Raw genomic sequence first — 19,783 nt, 5'->3', positions numbered from 1 at the left:
TGACACACGTGGCTTTAATACGAAACATTTGTGCACACAACTTTTCAGTAACCTTTTATAATGTTTAATAGTTTACTATTTAAGATGATTCAAATTAGATGGCATTTTTCATTCTATTGCGGTAAAAAGTAGATGATCACGAATACACGTTTGTAGCATTATTAAAGCATGCTAATATACATGTAACTGACTTTAAGCTCAAATCCCACTTCCGCATAATGGTTAATGGTCAAAGGATAAAGAATATAAAAGTTCATTTTTTAAAATCATTTATTGAAAACATTAAATTATGCGCAAATTAAATTACCATCATTGGTATATACAATACAGGTATTGTGCACATTCATCACGTATATATAAGTAAAAAAAAAGATATGTAAGCAAAGACAGACCTCTCTCTTACCATCATTTTACACACTGTATAGATATATCTTCACCATAATAAAATTACCTGCATCATGTACTAGAACATTTATTTCATATAAGTATACATAGTATACCTTTCCAAGCATGAAAATGAACTGTTTCAAGCATGTACATATTTAATATGATAAATAAATTCATAAAGAGCATTTCACACTCAGTACTTAAAATTTAGATAATTAATTTTCACAGTATGATCCTGTCCTATTTTTTTATTATTATTATTTACATGTATTGGGGAGTGTTGAAGATCAAAATTATTCTACAATTTGTATTACACCCACCAGCAAATTTAAAGAAAAACAGTTAAGGGGAATTACATATTAATATTATATAACATTAATATCTCAGTATATTTTAATTAAAACAGTGATACATACAGCCCACTCTTATCATAAATGCATATCATAGCAGCCCAAATCATGAATATTAATTGCTCCAAATCTTGATTAAAAATAAACACTTAATTACAACTACAGGATCACTCAGATTGCTCATAATTCTGTTTTTTTTTTTTTAAATATAAATATAGATCAAATTATTTTGCTGATTTATAGGGAGAAAAGTTTGTTATTTATCTATAAAGCAAAGAAAAAAATAATTCTAATCAATATGCTCCCACTGTGACTTTATTTGGCACATTCAACAAATACAGGTATCTTAATATTAATGTGTATTCAGCCATTAAAATATATGTGGGTGATTTCTGTCATGTGTGGTGTGAATACCAATCAATCTGTCTAGAATTCTGGCCTCCCCCACTCCTCCCCCAATCTGTCTAGAATTCAGGCCTCCCCCACTGATGGGTTTCAATCTCTTCCTCCAATTCCTGCTTTTTAATCAGTTCCCAGTACAACCCCTTCTTCTTTTTTAGCTCATCATGGGTACCTTGCTGCAAAGAACACCAACATTTTTGCTTTAGGAACTAAGTATTAGCTAGTATTCTCTTGTAAAAAGTACCGTAACTGTTAATAACTGATGCTAATTAAACTAAAGGAAATTGAATTTTTGATAAAAGTTTACCAAGAAAACTTTTGACTTACTTCCACAATCTGACCATTAGATACGACAGCTATGATATCAGCATCACGGATTGTACTAAGTCTGTGTGCTATAATCAACACTGTTCTACCTATATCAAAGGAAAAAAATGTTTAATAAAGAAAAACAAACATTAAAAACTATAGCTGAATATATCAAAATAAAATAAAAATGTTTTAAATCCTTTTGATTACCTTTTACTATATTATCTAATGCTGCTTGAACTATCTTCTCTGATTCTGCATCCAAAGCACTGAAATTTATATTATTAAAATATAGTTGAACTCGACAATAATTGAAAGCTTATACATGTACTAGTCTTTCAATGCTGAAACCATATTATATAAAAATAATATCTCTTAAAAATCTATCAAATAAAATTCTGGTGTGGCATTCCTCCTGAAGTTGAAACTCATCTTAATTTGTAAATAAGTTTGCAGGTTTAATTAATGTGTATAGGGAAAGGGTTTATAAATTTCTAGAACTTTTGCACAATACCATTTGTAAAGTTTATAGACAATAAAATATGTTCAAATCAAACCAGAGAATTGCACATGACCTTGACATTGCATGCTGACATTAACGATAACAACAACATGATGAAACATGATTGTTTTTCCCGCACCTATATTTTGCAGTTCTTTTTTTGGTTATATACACTGCAGACTATTTGTCAAAACTTCACTTTATTCAAACTTCACACAAATCTTTCGCTTTATGGTACAATTATCTTTTAAAAAGAAACAAAAAAGCTGACTCATTATGTAACTTTAACTAGCGGGGTAATATATTTTCAATTCCATTACCATAATTGTACAATTTGTATATATATATATTTCTGGATCAGAGTGGTGGAGTTTACTATTTTTTTTTTTAATTGAAATGTTAGGGAATTTTCATGGTAATCAGGTAAATTATTCCACAAGGTGTGGATGATATAAAGCTATTGTAGTAAAACACTGTTCTAATAATTATGATTCAATATGACTTTGGCTTGCAAAAGTTATAATTATGCTGAGTTAGTATACATCCTTCTAGCATATTATTCATCTAATCAAGGTTAAGGTTATTGGGTATTATATAAATCAGTGTGAGCTAATAAATTTCACCTCTTGAACTTAAAGTTTCCCATCCCAAGTCATTTTAAAGAATTACACCTTATGCTAGTAATTATTATTGCAGCTTTGACCTTCACACTTTCCAATATACCACATGTACAAATTCTACTACTGGTTGAACATATGATAGGTATATTTTAAACATGGAATCCCTTTTTTAGTGTGTGCAATATACTAAGTCTTATACAAGCTTTTTCATAGATTGTTGTACATGTAATATGTTTCAACCACCCCCGTTAGACTGAAATGTCAGTCATAGGTGACAATGACTTCTCGGAAATTATATTCATTGTGTTCCCAAATGAAAAAAAAAAATATTTGAGTGTACTCATTGAGTTCTAGTAAACTTGAAATTTACGGTCTTATTAGGGTCCATTGATGAGACCACTGCCTTATTTTTTATGGTCAGCAGTAAGGGAAATTCTGATCTTAGACTACATTTAACTGTGTTGCATTCAACAATAACAAACAAGGATTAGTCATCTGCAAACATTCTTATTTGATTTTGTTTTTTTTCAGTAATATCATAAATATTTATCAAAAGAAAATATATGGAACCAAACATACTGTAGACGTACTTTTTTCCAAGGGTTCAAAATTCCTCAGAATCTCATTTCTATTTAATCCGTGGGTAGAAAATTACGCTGGTTTTCCAGATTGTCACTACATGCCTTACATTTATATTAAGTACGCATGGACAAATTTCCATGGAAAATTTGTGAACCACGTACATAGCGTAAACTAATACCACGCAGAAAGAAGTACTTCTACAGTATTCTGTAATTTGCTAATGTTTACAAGATAGTTAAAACTTTTTATTTTGATATAAGATGGTAGTTAAAGTAAAACAAATTGTTGAGACTTTATACAAGAACTGATGGTTTACACATGTTGAGTTTATATAAATGGAGACTGACAAATAGTTAAAGAGAGTGACGTGATGTGACCATGTGTTCTTCATCCTCTTAAATCTTTACACAATGTCTTGTAGCTATATCTCATAAGACTCATCATTTCTTGCCCAGTGATTCTAGAGAAGATGATTTTTTTTTTAAATGAGCTCCTAATTTTCACTATTACTTAATTATCTCCTTTTGGACTAAAATTTGGCCCTTCATTTGAAAAAAAAAATTAATAACTTTTACACATGCAGGGATACTTTGTGCCCAGTTTGTTAAAATTGACCTAGTGGACATTGAGAGGAAGACAAATAATGGAGAAAGTTTTCAACAGCTACGAAGAAAACAAGGAAAATAGAAAACAGGAGGCCTTCACCAGTGGCTAAATTGAGCCTTCCAGGTGAGCTAAAAATCAATCTATTGATTGATTGTATGTTGTTCAACGTCCATTTTGAGATAAATATCAAAAGAAATGATTGTTTCAGTATAACATTTACAGTCCAATACCTTGTTGCCTCATCCAGCACCATTATGGAGGGATTCTTGATGAGTGCCCTGGCTATGGCTATTCTCTGTTTCTGTCCCCCGGACACAGTGACCCCTCTCTCCCCGAGGACTGTACTGTACCCCTCAGGAAAGGAGCGAATAAAACCGTCAGCATTAGCCAGGGTGGCTGCCTCTATCACCTAGATTTTAATGGAAATTGATAAAATTCAATGGAATTGTAAGGTACAAATGTATGCAAATTTACTCATTTGCATGTGGAGCAAATTTGATTATGACGTGGAGCAAACTGTTCAACAACATGGAGCAATTTTGTTTGAATAAAATATACCTATGAGTATGAACAGGGTATTATAAGATGCACCAAAGAGAAGATTGTTTAAAGAAGTATATGAGATATATAACTATGCTCCATACCTCCACATCTGTGGCATCAGGTCGGCCATATCTAATGTTCTCCATCACAGAAGTAGCAAATAAAACGGGTTCCTGTGAAATATTAGGCAAAAAAAAAAAATCAAATATGTACAGTAAAATATGCTTGTAGCAAACAAGCTTATAACAAATTGATGCATATAAGGAAGTGAGTTAATCAATTTAAAATATGTTGTAAACTTAACAGATATATTACAAATAATGTTTGAAATGCAGCAAAATTGCCCATCCCTGGCACTTTGTTATTTATAAGCGTGTTTTATGTACTGTAAATCACTTTTTATTCGCGAGAACTTTATTTTCGCATAATTACACAAGACGGTATGCTCACGAAAATTTCATTCTCGCAAATAATAGAATTCCTTAAGATTATATAGAGCAACAAACACAATTCGTGAAAATTTTGTCTCGCTGATAAAGAGTCAATGACTATCTCGCGAAAATAAGGTGTCGCGAAAAATTAAGTGATCTACAGTATAACCACAATTTCAAATAAGAACTTTCTGAAGAGACTGTTGCTCTACTGGTATATAAATGAAATGTGTATTGTAAAGTCTTTTATTTACACCAGGTCACATGTTTGTTGCAATTGAATGAAAACTGTTAATTAAGTCAAGCATTAAAAAATTATATTAATTTACAAAAAAGGAATGACTCAATGAGGGAGATAGCACCCATAATAAGGAAGATTTTGAGTATGCTGTAGCAAAAGCTTATATTTGAATTCTATGTAAGGAAGTTAGTATCCATTCCACATTTTGTGTTTTCTTATTTCTACCGAGTGGTTTCTCTGAAAACACAAATTAATTGACTCAAGACCATTTTTTTTTACTTATCACAAAACTAGGAAATTGTTATAATTGAGCAAAAAAACAAAAACAGCGTGTGGGTTTTACCTAAGGACTTGGGTGAATATAAAATAACACTGCCTACTTCAACCATTTTGGTGCAATCCTTGACATCTAATTCAACAAAAAAATTTTTAAAAAGCAAATTAACTGATGGGACATCTTAAAATAGACAGGGTGTTTGTTATTGGATAAATTATGGGTATGTTTCCGCTTCCCTTAAATTTCTGCTTTTCTGGATCACAATACCTTCTTTTGAGTTATTAGCATAAGCTGATGTTTGGGGATTAATAAAGAAATTCTGAACTCATTACAAATTTTAAAAGTCAACCTAGCTTTTGTTTTGAAGAGGGATGTTTTGAAGCAAAATTGACAAATTAATCCCAGTAGGCTACTTGTATAGGTTAAAATTTTTCATCATTTTTTATTCATTATCATTATGCTGAATTAATCATATTGTTTTGAAAATGTTGATTTATATTTTGTTCCCAGATAATCAGCTTGAGCCTACTACATCTCTTGAAGAAATTGCAAAGTTAATAGGTAGTAAATTAATTTTCCCAACTGGGGCCTTGATGAAAGAGTCGTTCTATGTAGGTATATGCCTTGCATGTGTAAAACACACCCACATAAATGAATAAACACAACAAAACATACATTCTTAATGAACACAGGCCAGCATAATTTCCAAGTGGGAAAAACCTAATGTTCTTGTGAAATATTTATGACCTCGCATATCCTTGCCTGGCACACAAATCTATTTTGGACCTAATATATGGTCTACAGAAAAAGGATATAGTAAAAATATACATTAGTTGCTTCATTGGGGGTAAATGGCTTTTCTCAGGTGAATGAATTTGTACATGTAGGTGACAAATCATTTTACAGTGCACAAAGCATATTTATCTGAAAAAGGTGACTAATCCAGTACCAGAATATTTAACAAAGTCTTGCATCTTAATAAATGTAATCAACTTTAGAATAATTTTGATTTTTTTTTGGGGGGGGGGGGTCATTATGAATGGAATTTTAAAAATATGGAGTAATATTTAATATCACCATGCCTCTTGACTGAATTAAAGTGGTATGTATCCATATATCAACAATCAAATTTTAAAGTACATGTTAAAAAATACAGTCAACCTCACAATACTATATACTTTAACAAGAGGCCCACGGGCCTTATAGGTCACAAATGTAACAACTTTCCAGGATTGTATTTGTTAATAATCATGAAATTCACAAATTTTGAAGGAGGCACAATTGCTTATCAACAGATTTCAAAGCATTAATTTATTTTACATGTGGGTTTATCTATTTTGAAAGAGGCCTTTCTTCATTATTTTTTTAAAGTTTAGGAATTGGGTGAGGATAAAAAAAAAATTTTGATAAATCAATTATTAACATTTGTACATTCTTTTCTTAACCATTTTGGTCCACCACTGACACTTGACAAATAGGAAAGTAGAACATTTAATTGCTTAACAAAGTTATATTTAAATTTTGTGATGTTTAAAATATATTTTAAAAAATCAATTCTTTAAAAGTCTTTCAATATATCTGATTTTTTAAATATGTGTTAGGTAAATGTATAGACATTACTTGTTGCCTAAAATTATAATATTCCTATCATAAAACAGACAGGGTGTATTGTTATTGGATAAACATTTTTTCAATTAAGTTAAGTGTAAAATAATTTTTCTGGCTTATACAAATGATACTACATGCCTGTATGTATTTGTATATTCTTGCCTTTTAATAGTTGAACACTTCAGGTTATATTTCTTCTTCTCTTCTCCCATAGTTTTATTCATTACATCTATAAAGCAACCCTTTTCTGATGTGCTTAGGTAAGCTATAACAGAGACCTAAACAATGTCGCTGGCAATATGCAATAGAAAGTTTAAAACCTGAAAAATAATACTTTTGAAACGAATACAAATTTTAACAAAGTCAACCTAGCATTTTGTCCTTTGAAGGGCGAAACGTTTTGAATGGCACTCGTAATTGATGAATTTTACACTAAACCATCCCAGTAGATTTACCCGCCGTTTCATACATTAAAACCGGAAGTGCGAGGTTAAAATTTGTCATCATTTTTTAAATTTTATCATTTGTTTTATTTTTTTCTGAAAATTCAAAACCTTGTTTTGAAAATGTTAATGCCCTTATATTAATTAATCATGTATATTAACCAGGAGCAAAGGATAAGATGTTCAAAGAATACATGCATTTCACTATATAATCATCTAAAACTTGAAGAAATTGCAAAGTTAATCCAGAGAAGAAGATTTTCAAAGAATTATGTATTTTCACATATAATCAATAGGGCCCTTACACCAGAACCCCTGACCCTGGGGCCAAAAATTCACAATTTTGGTAGAGGCACTCTTGCTCATCATAACTATGTAGTTGTATATTTAATACCTTGCATGAAGAAGATGAAATAATGCATTTTCAACACACCCACATGAATTTCACAATTTTGGTAAACACATTACAATCAAAACAGTTTGACATGTCTAAAGAAGAAGATTTTTAATTGAACACAGGCCAGCATAAAATTCACAATTTTTGTTCCCCTTCACCCATAGATGCTTTGTGCCAAATTTGGTTGAAATGTTCTTGTGAAATATGTTAATGCACGACAGACGACGCACGACGACGGACGAAAACAGATAGCAATAGGTCACCTGAGTTTACTCAGGTGACCTAAAAATGATTAAATTTAAATGTAATAATTATGCTTCTTTAAATTCTCCAGAGGGGAATTTTCATGTACAGACAAATTTCAAAAATTGACATGCATAGCATTTTATTGTAATTGTGTGTCATAAAAGACAAGTAGCCACACGTTTATGCAAATACAAATAATAAGTGAGGTATTCTGCACAATTGCATTATTCCAATCCAATGGACAAGTTTCTTTTTTTCTTCAAATTAATATACTTGTATCCCTCCAAAATACATAAACACACTTGCATCATAGCCATTTTCTTTTTTATTTCAAAAATTCAAATGGAACTATAGGTAATGTGAGCAAGCTCAAATAAGCCTTATTTTATAGGTAGTGTGTACTTAAACACAATACGATTTACCTTCCGAGATTTGCTTTCGACAAAATCTTACCGCCATATTTAAGTCTGAAAGTCGTTTGGAAGGATGGCCGTAATCCACTTTCTGTCGTGACGTCACAATGACATTTCCCGCGACACGAAATTAAAATAAAACATGCAAAATAATAACAGTTTTTAACTTTTTATATATAAATACACCTGTGTAATGAAATAAAAAGAAAACTCCTAAACCCAAAAACATTCTGTGGAAAAGAAAAAATTACCAGAATATGCATTTTTTTTCAACCGAAGTTTGCAAGGGGGTCTTTATTATGCATTTATGATTTATCTGATTTATCACAAATATTTTTTTTTTTTTTTTTTGATAATTTAAGAGCTGAATTTAATAGATTACACTTCATTCAATTCGTGAATATTATCAAAAATGGGTTATTTTAAAATTAGGATACACTGTACATGTTACTGATTAAAATTAAGATCTTTCAGGCATTTCTTATATCGCTGTTAATTACTACCGGTATCTACAAAACAAAGCAATTATTAAGGAGAAACCCCAAGTGACAACTTCATTCTGTATGTTACAAGTTTAAAATAAATAAACGAATTATTTTTATATAAATCTTAAAAAAGTTACTAATCTCTTGAGGGCGAACGCTTTAATTAAAATACATACGAATACAACGTATTACACGTACATTTAACTAAGTGATGGTATTATTTGTATAGGCGTCAGAACCTGGAGGAATTAGCCCCCCTCTCCCACTTTTTAAAAAGAAAGATAGACATAATATAGGCATTAAACATTTATATATTGGGGTGTAGGTTTAGCCCCCCCCCCCCCTCAAGACGCAAGTTGAATTTTACGTAAGAGGTAGGCCTAGTGTTTGTAAAAAAATGGTACTACAGACAAATTTCAAAAAATATGGTTTTCGAATTTGACCAATGGACACATATTTTTGCTTGTTGACAAAGTTTTGCTTGTAAGTTTGTTTACTTTCTCTTGCACTTAGTCCAGCCCCTTTCAATTTGCTTCCGATGTCAATGATTTGGGAGGGGAAGGGGAACTCCTATTTCTCTAACACAATTTTTTCTACAATAATCAACAGTAATTTCCTTAAAACGTTTCAATAATCAATTAATTCACATACTCTCAGTAGAATTTATACTTTGAAAAAGAATTATTATTTTTAATTATATAATAAAAAAAGTCTATCCTTTAAGTGACTACACAATATTAATTTTGTTCCGCTTTTATCAGCTCTTGAAGAGCGTTTTATAAACTGTTTCTCGCCTATTCATTTATTCTTTTTTCATCAACGGTTAGCCTATCATACAAAGTTTACTTTTGTGATCCAAATTATTTCACCTTTGTTGGTAGACCAAAATATATTGCAGATTTTTTTTTTTTTTTTTTTTTTTTTGGCGAAGTAGAAAGTACACATCTACTTTTGAGTGATCATTGACGTAGTGTACTGTGTACACTATGTCAACATCAACGTCATAATGGGGTAAAATTTATTTTGAAAAATTCAAATCTTTGTACAGAAATATATGTACTTCTATCTTAAAAGTTATAACAAGTACCTGTTCATTTCTTGCTGAAAATCGTTTGAAAATCGAACTCAAATTGGAACCACCCGACCAATCGACTATTTTATAGGTCGAGTGTGTCGTATCTGTGACCACACCTTTAGATGTACCATCTATGCAAGATTCGGCAATGCATGGCCAATAGTTACTTTAGAATGAACCTGTTCAAAAAAGTTAAATTTGGTCACTCATTCAGGTAGATCAGATCCAGCATTTAAAGCAAGCTTGGCAGTGTGCACCCTTAAATGTATCAGCCATGCAAATGTAGTCAACATATGGTTTATAGTTACTTGGAAACTGACCTGCTTCAAAAACTTTAACCTGCTCTAAACACATTAACTTGGTCATTCCTTTGCTAAAAATGGCATCTCTAACCTTGACTGGTACAATGAAACATGCTAGAAGCCTCATTCATGCATCTCTGATTAATGTACAGCATAGAAGTACTTTAAAAGAAAACTGAACCAAAAACTTTAACCTGGGACGCCGACACCGACACTGATGTTGACACCATTAACAACACTGAGGGTATCCATCTAAGCTCCCTCTAACACCATTCAGGTGAACACTAAAAATTATTGCATCTAACTGTTTTCAAGGTAACAGATGCAATAGTTGTTTTCTATCATGCACATAAGGCATGCATGTTTATGCCATCAATACTTAAACCACAGCAGGTTTGAAGACTTTTCAATTTACAGCTTCTTCATGTACATATATGTATATAAGTCTAGAATTAAAGTTGTTACAAAGTATGGCTTTTAAGTATTTGGATTTGAATAACAGCACTTCTACAATATTGTTACTATATCTCCTGTTAAAGTTTCTCCTCACTGCTGTTAAACTTTGCATGAGGAATAAAGAAAGGGGCTTTACTGGTAGAAGAATTTTAGATCCCACTATGTATCTTTAATTGTAAGGATTTTTATAAAGATTTGGAATTCATTAAAGATATGGTAATTCAAAATCAATTTGATTAGTGAACAATAGGTTTTCATGAACAAAATATGACTAACAAAATTCAAGTATATTGATGAACCTAGGAGTGTACTGCACTTTAATATATTTTTGTTATATGTCAGTGCAAAAAGTTTGTGAACAATTTTCGCAATATATTTTAATATTTCGTAGAACATTCTGATGATTAATCTTGGGATAATTGAAAATGGCAGATAATTAGTTATAAATCATCTAACTGGGTACTTATCGACATTCCTGCAGGCAGATCTTATCAGATTACTATAACCTATAATCTGGCTAGAAATAGACAATCTGTCTATTGATTGGATAGTTCATAATGATATATACATTTGTAAATATCAACCAATAAAATACTTGGTTACAATGCTCTATTAAATATCTCCTTTAAGTGGAAACTTTTTAAATATTGAATTATAATGGATGACAAAATAATTGGTGTTTACAAAAATTATTCTAAACCAGATAAGATCTGCTTCTATTATGAAGACATAACTTAGAGCCTATGTCAGCCTGGGACAGCATGGTATATACACATACCGATATGCTGATAATACCAAATAAATCATTTAAAATCGGCAGAAATTCACATAAAATTGTTCATCCATAATATCCCTACACCCATTACAACCTTAAGTTAGTAGTACCTATATATTTTTGAGAAGCAATTTCTCAATGCAGTGACTCTAATTCATTCATGTATTTGAGCAATTGACACAGTTTTAGGACACCATTACCATTAGACAAATCAAATTCCTGTCATTCTTCAATAAAACAACCAAAAAATATTTTTCATATGTCAGGAACTTCTTCTATAAAGAAGTTTTGATAAAATTTTGATTTTGATTTTTTGGAAGAGGCTTGTCCAGAATTTATCAAGTCTACATTTATAAAAATCTACATGATTCAGAATTTTGATTCAAACTGCCAAAAAGGACTCAACAGCTCAAATCTTTAAACAAACAAGAATTTTTCAAGTTTAAAATTATAAAAATCTACATGATTTAGAATTTTGATTCAAACTGCCAAAAAAGACTAAACAGCTCAAATCTTTAAACAAACAAGAAGTCTGTGAGCCATTGCTCACTAGCAATACCCCCCACTGTGATGTGAATATATGCTCTCATGTAATTATAAATATACACAAGTTCAGTTAAGGAAAAATGTACTTGCTTAGAAAACTGTGATGAAAATATTTGCTATGCACAGATGCAGGATAAACAGGAAGTTGACATCAAATTTGTACAAAAATAAATCCTGTTACATGTATATGGCATGTCAAAACAGAGAGTATGCTAAAGTTTCAAACTGAACAAATTACAGATCTGATATACTGTATGATCCTTCAATCTATAATTGCTAAGTAAAGAATCACTGTACCTGATTGATAAAGCCAATAGCTTTCCCGCGTAGCCATGAGGGGTCCAGTTCCCGTAAATCCACTCCGTCTATACTGATTTTCCCGCTCTCAATGTCATAAAACCTCTCCAGCAGAGCCGCCACAGTTGATTTACCTAAAAAATAAAGTTACATAAGAAAACACGAGAAAATGTGACAGGTGTACAAAGAAAGATAACTCAATATTAACGCTGATATTACCTCCTCCAGAGAGTCCAACTAAAGCCACCACACTTCCTTTGGGGATTTTAAGACAAAAGTCCTTTAAAACTTTCTGAAATTTAGAAGGTAAAAAATATTGTAAATAAAGAAAAATTCTATCATTACAGCTTGTTGCCATATATACTTAGCTGTACTCACTTTAATGTATTAAAAATAGAAGTATTTATATAGATTATTACAGCTAAATTACTTTAAAAAGAGAGGTTAAAGGTAAGCAAAGTCAATATATATTAATCAGGAGGGATCCAGAACCAATTCCTGGTGATGATATGATGGTCATATAAATGGTCAATTTTGCTGAAGCCTCCTTAAATTGTCAGTGTATATTGGCATTAGCAGGATATACTGATGTGTGCAGAAGTAAAAGAGAAATAAAATATATAATTGTAACTACATCAGATCATAAAGCAAATGTTGACCACTTCTACTATTTACCTGTTCTGCTCGTGTTGGATAGGAAAAGTTGACATGTTCAAATTCCACATTACCATGCATAGAGTAGTACGGGATGGTCTTTCCTCCTTGTATTGGAATCTTTGGTTGATGATTAATAAACTGTTGAATTTAGTAATATTAAATATTTTTTTCCTGCAGTTTTTTTATTCATGTTTCAAAGATGTGTCTTTACAAAGTAATCACAATCTACTGATATGATACTACTTTTATCACAATGTACCTCAAATGCTCTGGCTCCTGCACTCATTCCTTTAACAACATTACCAAACAAGAAAGACATCTGGGCAAGTGATCTACAAAAAAATCAAATGTAAATTCAAAACATTTTAACTATTATGATAACTGGTTTTTAAACCTATAGGCATTTTGTTTGTCCTTAAAGGTGAATGTTACATTATCCCTCTTACATTGGGGGTGGGTGGGGTGGGTGGGGGATTGTTAATCTTATGCAAAAGTTAACTCTTTTATGGGAGTTACCTCTCTTCATATGACTGTTCTTTCTTTATTTTAGCAGGAGGTACCATTAATTCATCAATTTGGATATAAATACTGTACACAGGGAAATTTACCCAGTATAATAACTTTGAGATAAATATATATGATATAAATTAAAACAATTTAAAATGGGGCAAAATCCATGTGAGCTATAGTTGATAAATATTTATGATACAGATAAAAACATTTTCCCCATCCATAGTTGTTGAGCCTTAAATGGATCTGTACCTTTCAATGGTCTGAGAGGCCACTAAGAAGGACATGAGATCCCCAGCAGTTATCTGCCCTCCCGACATTAGGCTTCCTCCAGCAAAGAGAGTTCCTAACACAATGCCTACAAAACAAAGCAGGAATTGTAATTTATCAAGTCGATTCAGTGCTTGTTGAAAACTCTTTATGAATTTGTAAATTACAGTGTACTTGTAAAATACTATAATGTTTTGTCTATGAATCTTGAAAGGCATATAGGGCAAAAAATAAGCTTGGATAGAAGAGAGAATCTAACGTGATCTTTAATCTAACTGAAGTAAATGGGAATAAAACTACTAACCATTTAGAGCTATGTTGGCTAGACCCTGAAATGCTCCAATTCCAAAACCTAAATTAATATTCATTCTCCTTGACAACTCCACTTGCTGACTGAATAACCTGGAATGATCAACGAATGTGCAATATTAAATCAAAGATGCATTCATTTAAAACTAATAGTCATTTTTTTTAAATTCAAATAAAGTATTAAACAGAATTTATTTTTTTATGATAAAATTCATAATGTGTCAAGAGAGTAAAGTGGATGTAAAAGACTATACACATATAGTCCTCCATCCTTCTACAGTCAATTTTCAGTCATTCTTTTTTTTCTTGATTGTATCAACTGAACTCCTGTAAGACTTACTCATTTTCCTTTGTTTCCATGGCAAAAGCTCTGACAGTCCTGACATTACCTAGAGCCTCATCAGCAACAGCCGTGCTTCTGGCCACCTACAGAGAATGGAGCAAATCAGACATGTACTGTTAGTACAAGAACAACCTTACAGATCAATTTGTATGAAAGTACTCATTAAGGTTTATGTTTGCCCATCACACTTCAAAACACTTTGAATGGGTTTTTTTTTTTTTAAGAATTTGTGCATATAACCTGTATTAAAAGAAAGATAACTCTGTCAAATTCATCTCTTTTTGAATTTGGAGACAATTAAATCAGCAGGTAGAGTGGGGGATTTTCCTTCCTTTAAAGATGCAATACCCTGGTTATTTTGGTACTCCTCCTATACTCCCAATTAGGAGAGGAACCCCCTACTTTCCAAATGTCCCCTTCTATTTCAATTCTTAGGGACAACATTGTACATGAGTACATGTTAATTGAGCATGTATATATATTTTGTTTTATTTTTTTTATTTATCACCATGTACACAATATATCTACAAGGATGAAATAAAAACATTAATAAGTTCACCAAGAAGTTTATAATTGGAACAAATCAGCCAAATATCATATACATGTAATCATACAAAGGGTGGAACACAGCCTTGTTCCATTATTAAGATTTCACTACTTTTCTATTAGAGTGAATTTCTATGCACTAACCTGATCCTGGGCAGCTTTGGACAGGGCCCTTAACCCTGACCCCATCACCGTCCCCACCCCAATGATGGCAGGAATCACGGTTACCATCAGAATGGTCAGTTTGGGGGATATCATATACAATGTACACACACAGCCTATTGTCTGAAATAAAACATATATTACTGTATCATAAAATAACAAAGGGAGTATCACACACAATGTACATCTGCACACATGAAACCTATTGTCTGAAATGAAGCAGCACATTACTGTATCATATATTACACACACTGTACTTAGATGTTTAGATACCACATACATGTACATGGATAACGACCACTGGGTCAACTAAAATTCCAGTAGAACTAACCTGTGTAAAAGCTCGCAATCCCTGAGAAATACAAAGTTTGAAGGAACTTTTAAAATCTTGAATGTCAGAAGTTAATCTGTAATGAAACAATTAACACTCTATTAAATTATGTAATCTATTGAAGAGAGTAAAAGTGATTGAAATCCTTTTTTTTTTTTTCAAGTTTACTTAAACTTAAACTTGAAAACTTAAACTTGAAATCCTTTAAAAAACATAAGTTAAAATCAAAATCAAGCAAATGAAATCAATAGCACAAATGCAGTGACATCTTTTTTTTTTCAATTGGCAGAGCTTCATTTATTATGCACATTAATAAAGGCAAGTGTGCATGTATGATGTAATGTATAAATAGAGAATGCGTTGATAACCTGTAAAAAATTCAATATTCCCTAATTGATTTTAAAATTATCTTTCACCTGACCTATCTACCAGCTCTCCGGTTTTGTGTGTATCAAAGAACTCTACATCTTGACGTAGCAGAGAGTCAAACAGTCTCCTCCTCATCCGAGCGGCGACATTCTCACCAACAGTCGATAACAAGGAGATGTAAGTAAATGTTAATAGGCCCTAAAAAATTATGAATGAAAAATTTACTTTTCAACAAAAACATTAATATCATTAAATTAAGTTCTCACAGTGATATTTGAACTAGCAACCTCTGGGTTATTGCTCAAACCTTTGACCGCTAAGCCAAATAATGTGTGCTCCACAAGTGTCTCTAAAAACAGGCTTTTTGCTCTTGGGTACTATGCACATTAGACATTTTTCTAACTACACAAAAGTATTTTACTGTCAAGTAAAGCTATTCAAATGCCATAGACAACTCATGAGCAATAACTCTTGATATTTAACCTGACTGTGTTCTTTTTCATGACACAGCTATAAAGATGAAATACATGTACCTGTAAATGGCCCTTACCTGTACACCATAAAACATCATAAGTTTAATGGCTGGAATTTTGAGGTTACTGATGAAATCTCCCCCAGCATCTCTCGCTTCTCTTGTCATGTTGGACACCACATTGACAACATCACCGAGCAGCAGGGGAATTTTAATGTTGACAAGGGCAGCGGATACGGCAGCCTACCAAAGTATGATGTTTTCATATTTGAACATCTCTATATATATAACAGAAAAATGTGAATCTTCAAAGAAGTTTGAAAAAAGACAACTTACAATGACTGCTGCCAGTAGATACCATATCTCTGGGTATAACATCTGGAAGAACTGTTTCCAGTCAAACTTGGCATCAGGTCCCACACTGTCATTTTTCTCCACAAGACGAGAATGTTTGACTTTAGGTGCACATTCAACAGTTTGAGGTTTAAATTTTAGTGTCACGAAACCATATCCTAGAGGTAGTGATAAAACATACTTTTTAATTCCTAATAAAGGCTTTCTGTGTGTGGAGGAGAAGTTCCATTTTAAGTTCTTCAGGAAAGACTTCCCTGTGTAGGTCCATTTTTGTGGAATTTTTAAAGTAGACTGTGGAGTGCAGTGAGCAAATCTAAATGAAAAAGTAAAAAAAAAATTAAGAAAATGAAAAAATAATCTAGGAAAGAAATAAAATTAAAATTTAATATTCACTTTCTGTTAGGCAACATTAAAAGCATTTTTATGCATTTTTAATTATAAGACTTCTAAATTTTAAATTTACCAATTTTCATATAAATTCCTGTAAACCTATAAAAACATAAAGTAGAAAATCAAAATTGACCATTCTCTTTAAAGATTAGTGCAATCATAAACTAGTCATCGTCGCAAACCACGGCCAAAATTTATGCTCCTCTCCCATCTGGCCATGGTTGAACGAGGAGAGAATTCTTTGTAGCTCATTAAAATATTGACCAATGCGAGTAAAGCATAGTCGGATGATGAACTTTATTGCGACCTTTCAATATCCAATTGCAGTATAGGAAATATTTCTTGTATACTGTTGACATCAGTTGTTGATTTCGATTGTGATGGAAACAAAACTTGTCACTGACTAAATATACAAGGGGTTATCAAAAAGTTCGTGGACTGAAGCTATAAAATTGGAACTATGTAGACTGTGCCTTTAAATTTTTTATGGAACATATAACAACAAAAAATAAAGAAATGTTGAAAATTTTAGCTTGATACGTTCATTATTTGCCAAATTATTATAAAATAAAAACGACATTATATGATCATCCTGCACTGTCGCCGTTTAGTTTCATGACGTCCGACTACGTCATTGTTTTTCAATGTCCGCTTCTTCTACTTCATACACTTATTTTGATGATATTCCCTGGAGCTGAGTAAAAACAAAAACCCACCTTGCTTATATGATTTTACAATGTCATGAACAGCGGCTTTCAATGAATATAATACTCCAAATGGATAATAATGTACATTCGGAGAGATCCTCGCTTGATTGTGCCAGCATAATTATTTTGCTTTTGGGAGTTCAAATTTTTGACGTGATTGATTTGTTCATACCTTGATTACAAATCGACATTAATTGTACATTCCTTTTCTCTCCGAATCTATTTTGACATTAAACGACAAGTGCTCTGATTGCATATTATTTCTTTGTAGCCAGTTTTATATTTCTTAGGTCTATACCAGTTTTTTTCAGGGGCAAAACCTTATACAATGTTGGAAAAGGAAACCCCTCCCCTTTTTGACGTCATTTTCAAGGCCTTATTTGTTTGGACACTTCATGTAAAATTTACGATAAAATTTCATAGAACTTCCAGAATGAAGTAAAAATTTCATATCTTATGGAACAATCGTGTCCCAACACACACCTGAAATAATGGGATACTTGGATGTCAAATGATCATATCAAAAGAGTTTTTCTCAGTCACACGTTGCAAAAACGTCGTGTTGGAGGTTGCGCCGACTGGACATACCATTGCTTACAAAAACATTACTAATCTATTGAAAATTAAAATTTATGATTCATGGTTTATTCTTTAGATAGAAAAGTTGATGCCGAATAGACATTTTAAAATTCACTGATGTAACTAAAGCGGTTTTAATTTTATGGCGCTAGTTCACAAACTTTTTGATAACCCCTCCTATATACAATAGAGAGGCATATGAAACATATATCAGTATATTCTTAATGAACTCAGTACAAGTATGAAACACTTTCATATTTGTCAATTAGCTTGTAGAGCAAATCTCTGAACGGAGAACTAATGTGTTAATCTTGGTATCCAAATTTTTTTTTTCACTTTTCATTACAATTTGTACATCTAGATACTACTAAGGAAATGACAGGAGAGGATAAAAAGGCAATGGACCAGACAAGGATTCAAATCCAACCCCACTCCCTGAATCATAGGCACTTGGTTTCAAAATGTTACATTTTGTGTATCAAGTTTTTTTCTAATTGTGTGTATTAATACTCTCATTAAAATAAAAATTCGCCAAAATTAGCTTGTTTAAAAAATGTCATATTTACTGTATATAAAAAGAGTAGAGGAGCACCACTCGCCATCTTGAATTTGAGGGGGATGCCTCTGTTCACACTTGATTTAAATCTCCTACTGGTGTCAGGTGAAATCTAGCTGCAAAAATGATCAATCAAAAGCAATGGAAGTGCCGATTTCTGATGATGAAAAATGTAGAGGCGTCTCAAAATTACACAGAAAATCTAGAGAGGTCAGAAACCGTGCCAAACTTGTTCTCTCTAGATTTTCTGGGTAATTCTACTTCGGGAAGCCTCTGGCGCTCCTTTTCTCTTTAATTATGACATTTTTAAACGTGCTAATTTCAAATCGGCAGATGTTTGATTTTTCACTTTTTTATTTTAAAAAATGAGGGTATTTAGACACACCTTGAAAAAAAACATAACACATACAAAATACACCATCCTGAAACCAAGCGCCTATGCCTGAATTTTCTGTCAGGTGCTGTCCGTCTTCAAAGCTCCATGAATAATTTTTAATTTTTCTGTTGATGAAAAAGAGAGAAAGATTTTTTTGAGGCCTTGAGTTTCAAAGCAATGACAGTACAACTTTGTTCTGTCTGATACCGGTCCGTCCCATTGTATCCTTTCCCTAAAACAACAATGTAAATTACATGCGAGGAAATTCGAACTATAACGTTCTGAACAACCTTCAAAAACTTGCGATTTATAACTTTTAAATGTATTGATATGTTTCTAGCAAATATTACCTCAAAACACAAGAATTTCTGAATAAGTAAAGCAATGTCATCTTAATCTGAATGTGCTATAATCAGCAAATTAAGCCTAAAAGGGATGAACAGTCCAAATGATTTTCACATGATGATGGAGGCAGCCATTTGTACAAAGCTAGATGTCATTTATTTTCGCACAAAAATATTTGTCTTAATATTTTCTTAAAATGTGCAAAATATTGGGG

At 32.0% G+C, this 19,783-nt stretch overlaps 1 protein-coding gene across 1 annotated transcript; it reads right to left on the bottom strand.

The window, feature by feature from the left end:
- Positions 1-256: 256 nt before the first annotated feature.
- Positions 257-19,674, bottom strand: LOC134238021 (mitochondrial potassium channel ATP-binding subunit-like). The gene is made up of 18 exons (XM_062720151.1): positions 19,575-19,674; positions 16,599-16,929; positions 16,341-16,505; positions 15,843-15,988; positions 15,422-15,497; positions 15,073-15,213; positions 14,380-14,465; positions 14,035-14,132; positions 13,713-13,818; positions 13,210-13,282; positions 12,969-13,088; positions 12,513-12,585; positions 12,294-12,427; positions 4,403-4,474; positions 3,989-4,167; positions 1,659-1,717; positions 1,467-1,555; positions 257-1,315 (listed from the first exon to the last, which is right to left on the bottom strand). Exons 1-18 carry the CDS (start codon positions 19,613-19,615, stop codon positions 1,202-1,204), a joined length of 2,103 nt encoding a protein of 700 aa, XP_062576135.1. The 5' UTR covers positions 19,616-19,674; the 3' UTR covers positions 257-1,201.
- Positions 19,675-19,783: the final 109 nt, after the last annotated feature.

Source organism: Saccostrea cucullata, unplaced genomic scaffold, assembly GCF_032062105.1.
Source record: "Saccostrea cucullata isolate Sc308-1 unplaced genomic scaffold, CSIRO_AGI_Scuc_v1 ctg40, whole genome shotgun sequence".
NCBI classification, from domain to species: Eukaryota; Metazoa; Mollusca; class Bivalvia; order Ostreida; family Ostreidae; genus Saccostrea; species Saccostrea cuccullata.
This window is presented reverse-complemented; position numbering and strand designations above follow the sequence as displayed.

Bases quoted from the DNA above. Each gene is read 5' to 3' on its own strand.
- LOC134238021 (XM_062720151.1), bottom strand. From the start codon at position 19,615: ATGACATTGCTTTACTTATTCAGAAATTCTTGTGTTTTGAG. The intron at 16,506-16,598 runs GTAAGTTGTCTT...ATACTTTGGTAG, and splicing joins ATCTACTGGCAGCAGTCATT to GCTGCCGTATCCGCTGCCCT. The intron at 14,466-15,072 runs GTTAGTGCATAG...CATTCTCTGTAG, and splicing joins CCAAAGCTGCCCAGGATCAG to GTGGCCAGAAGCACGGCTGT.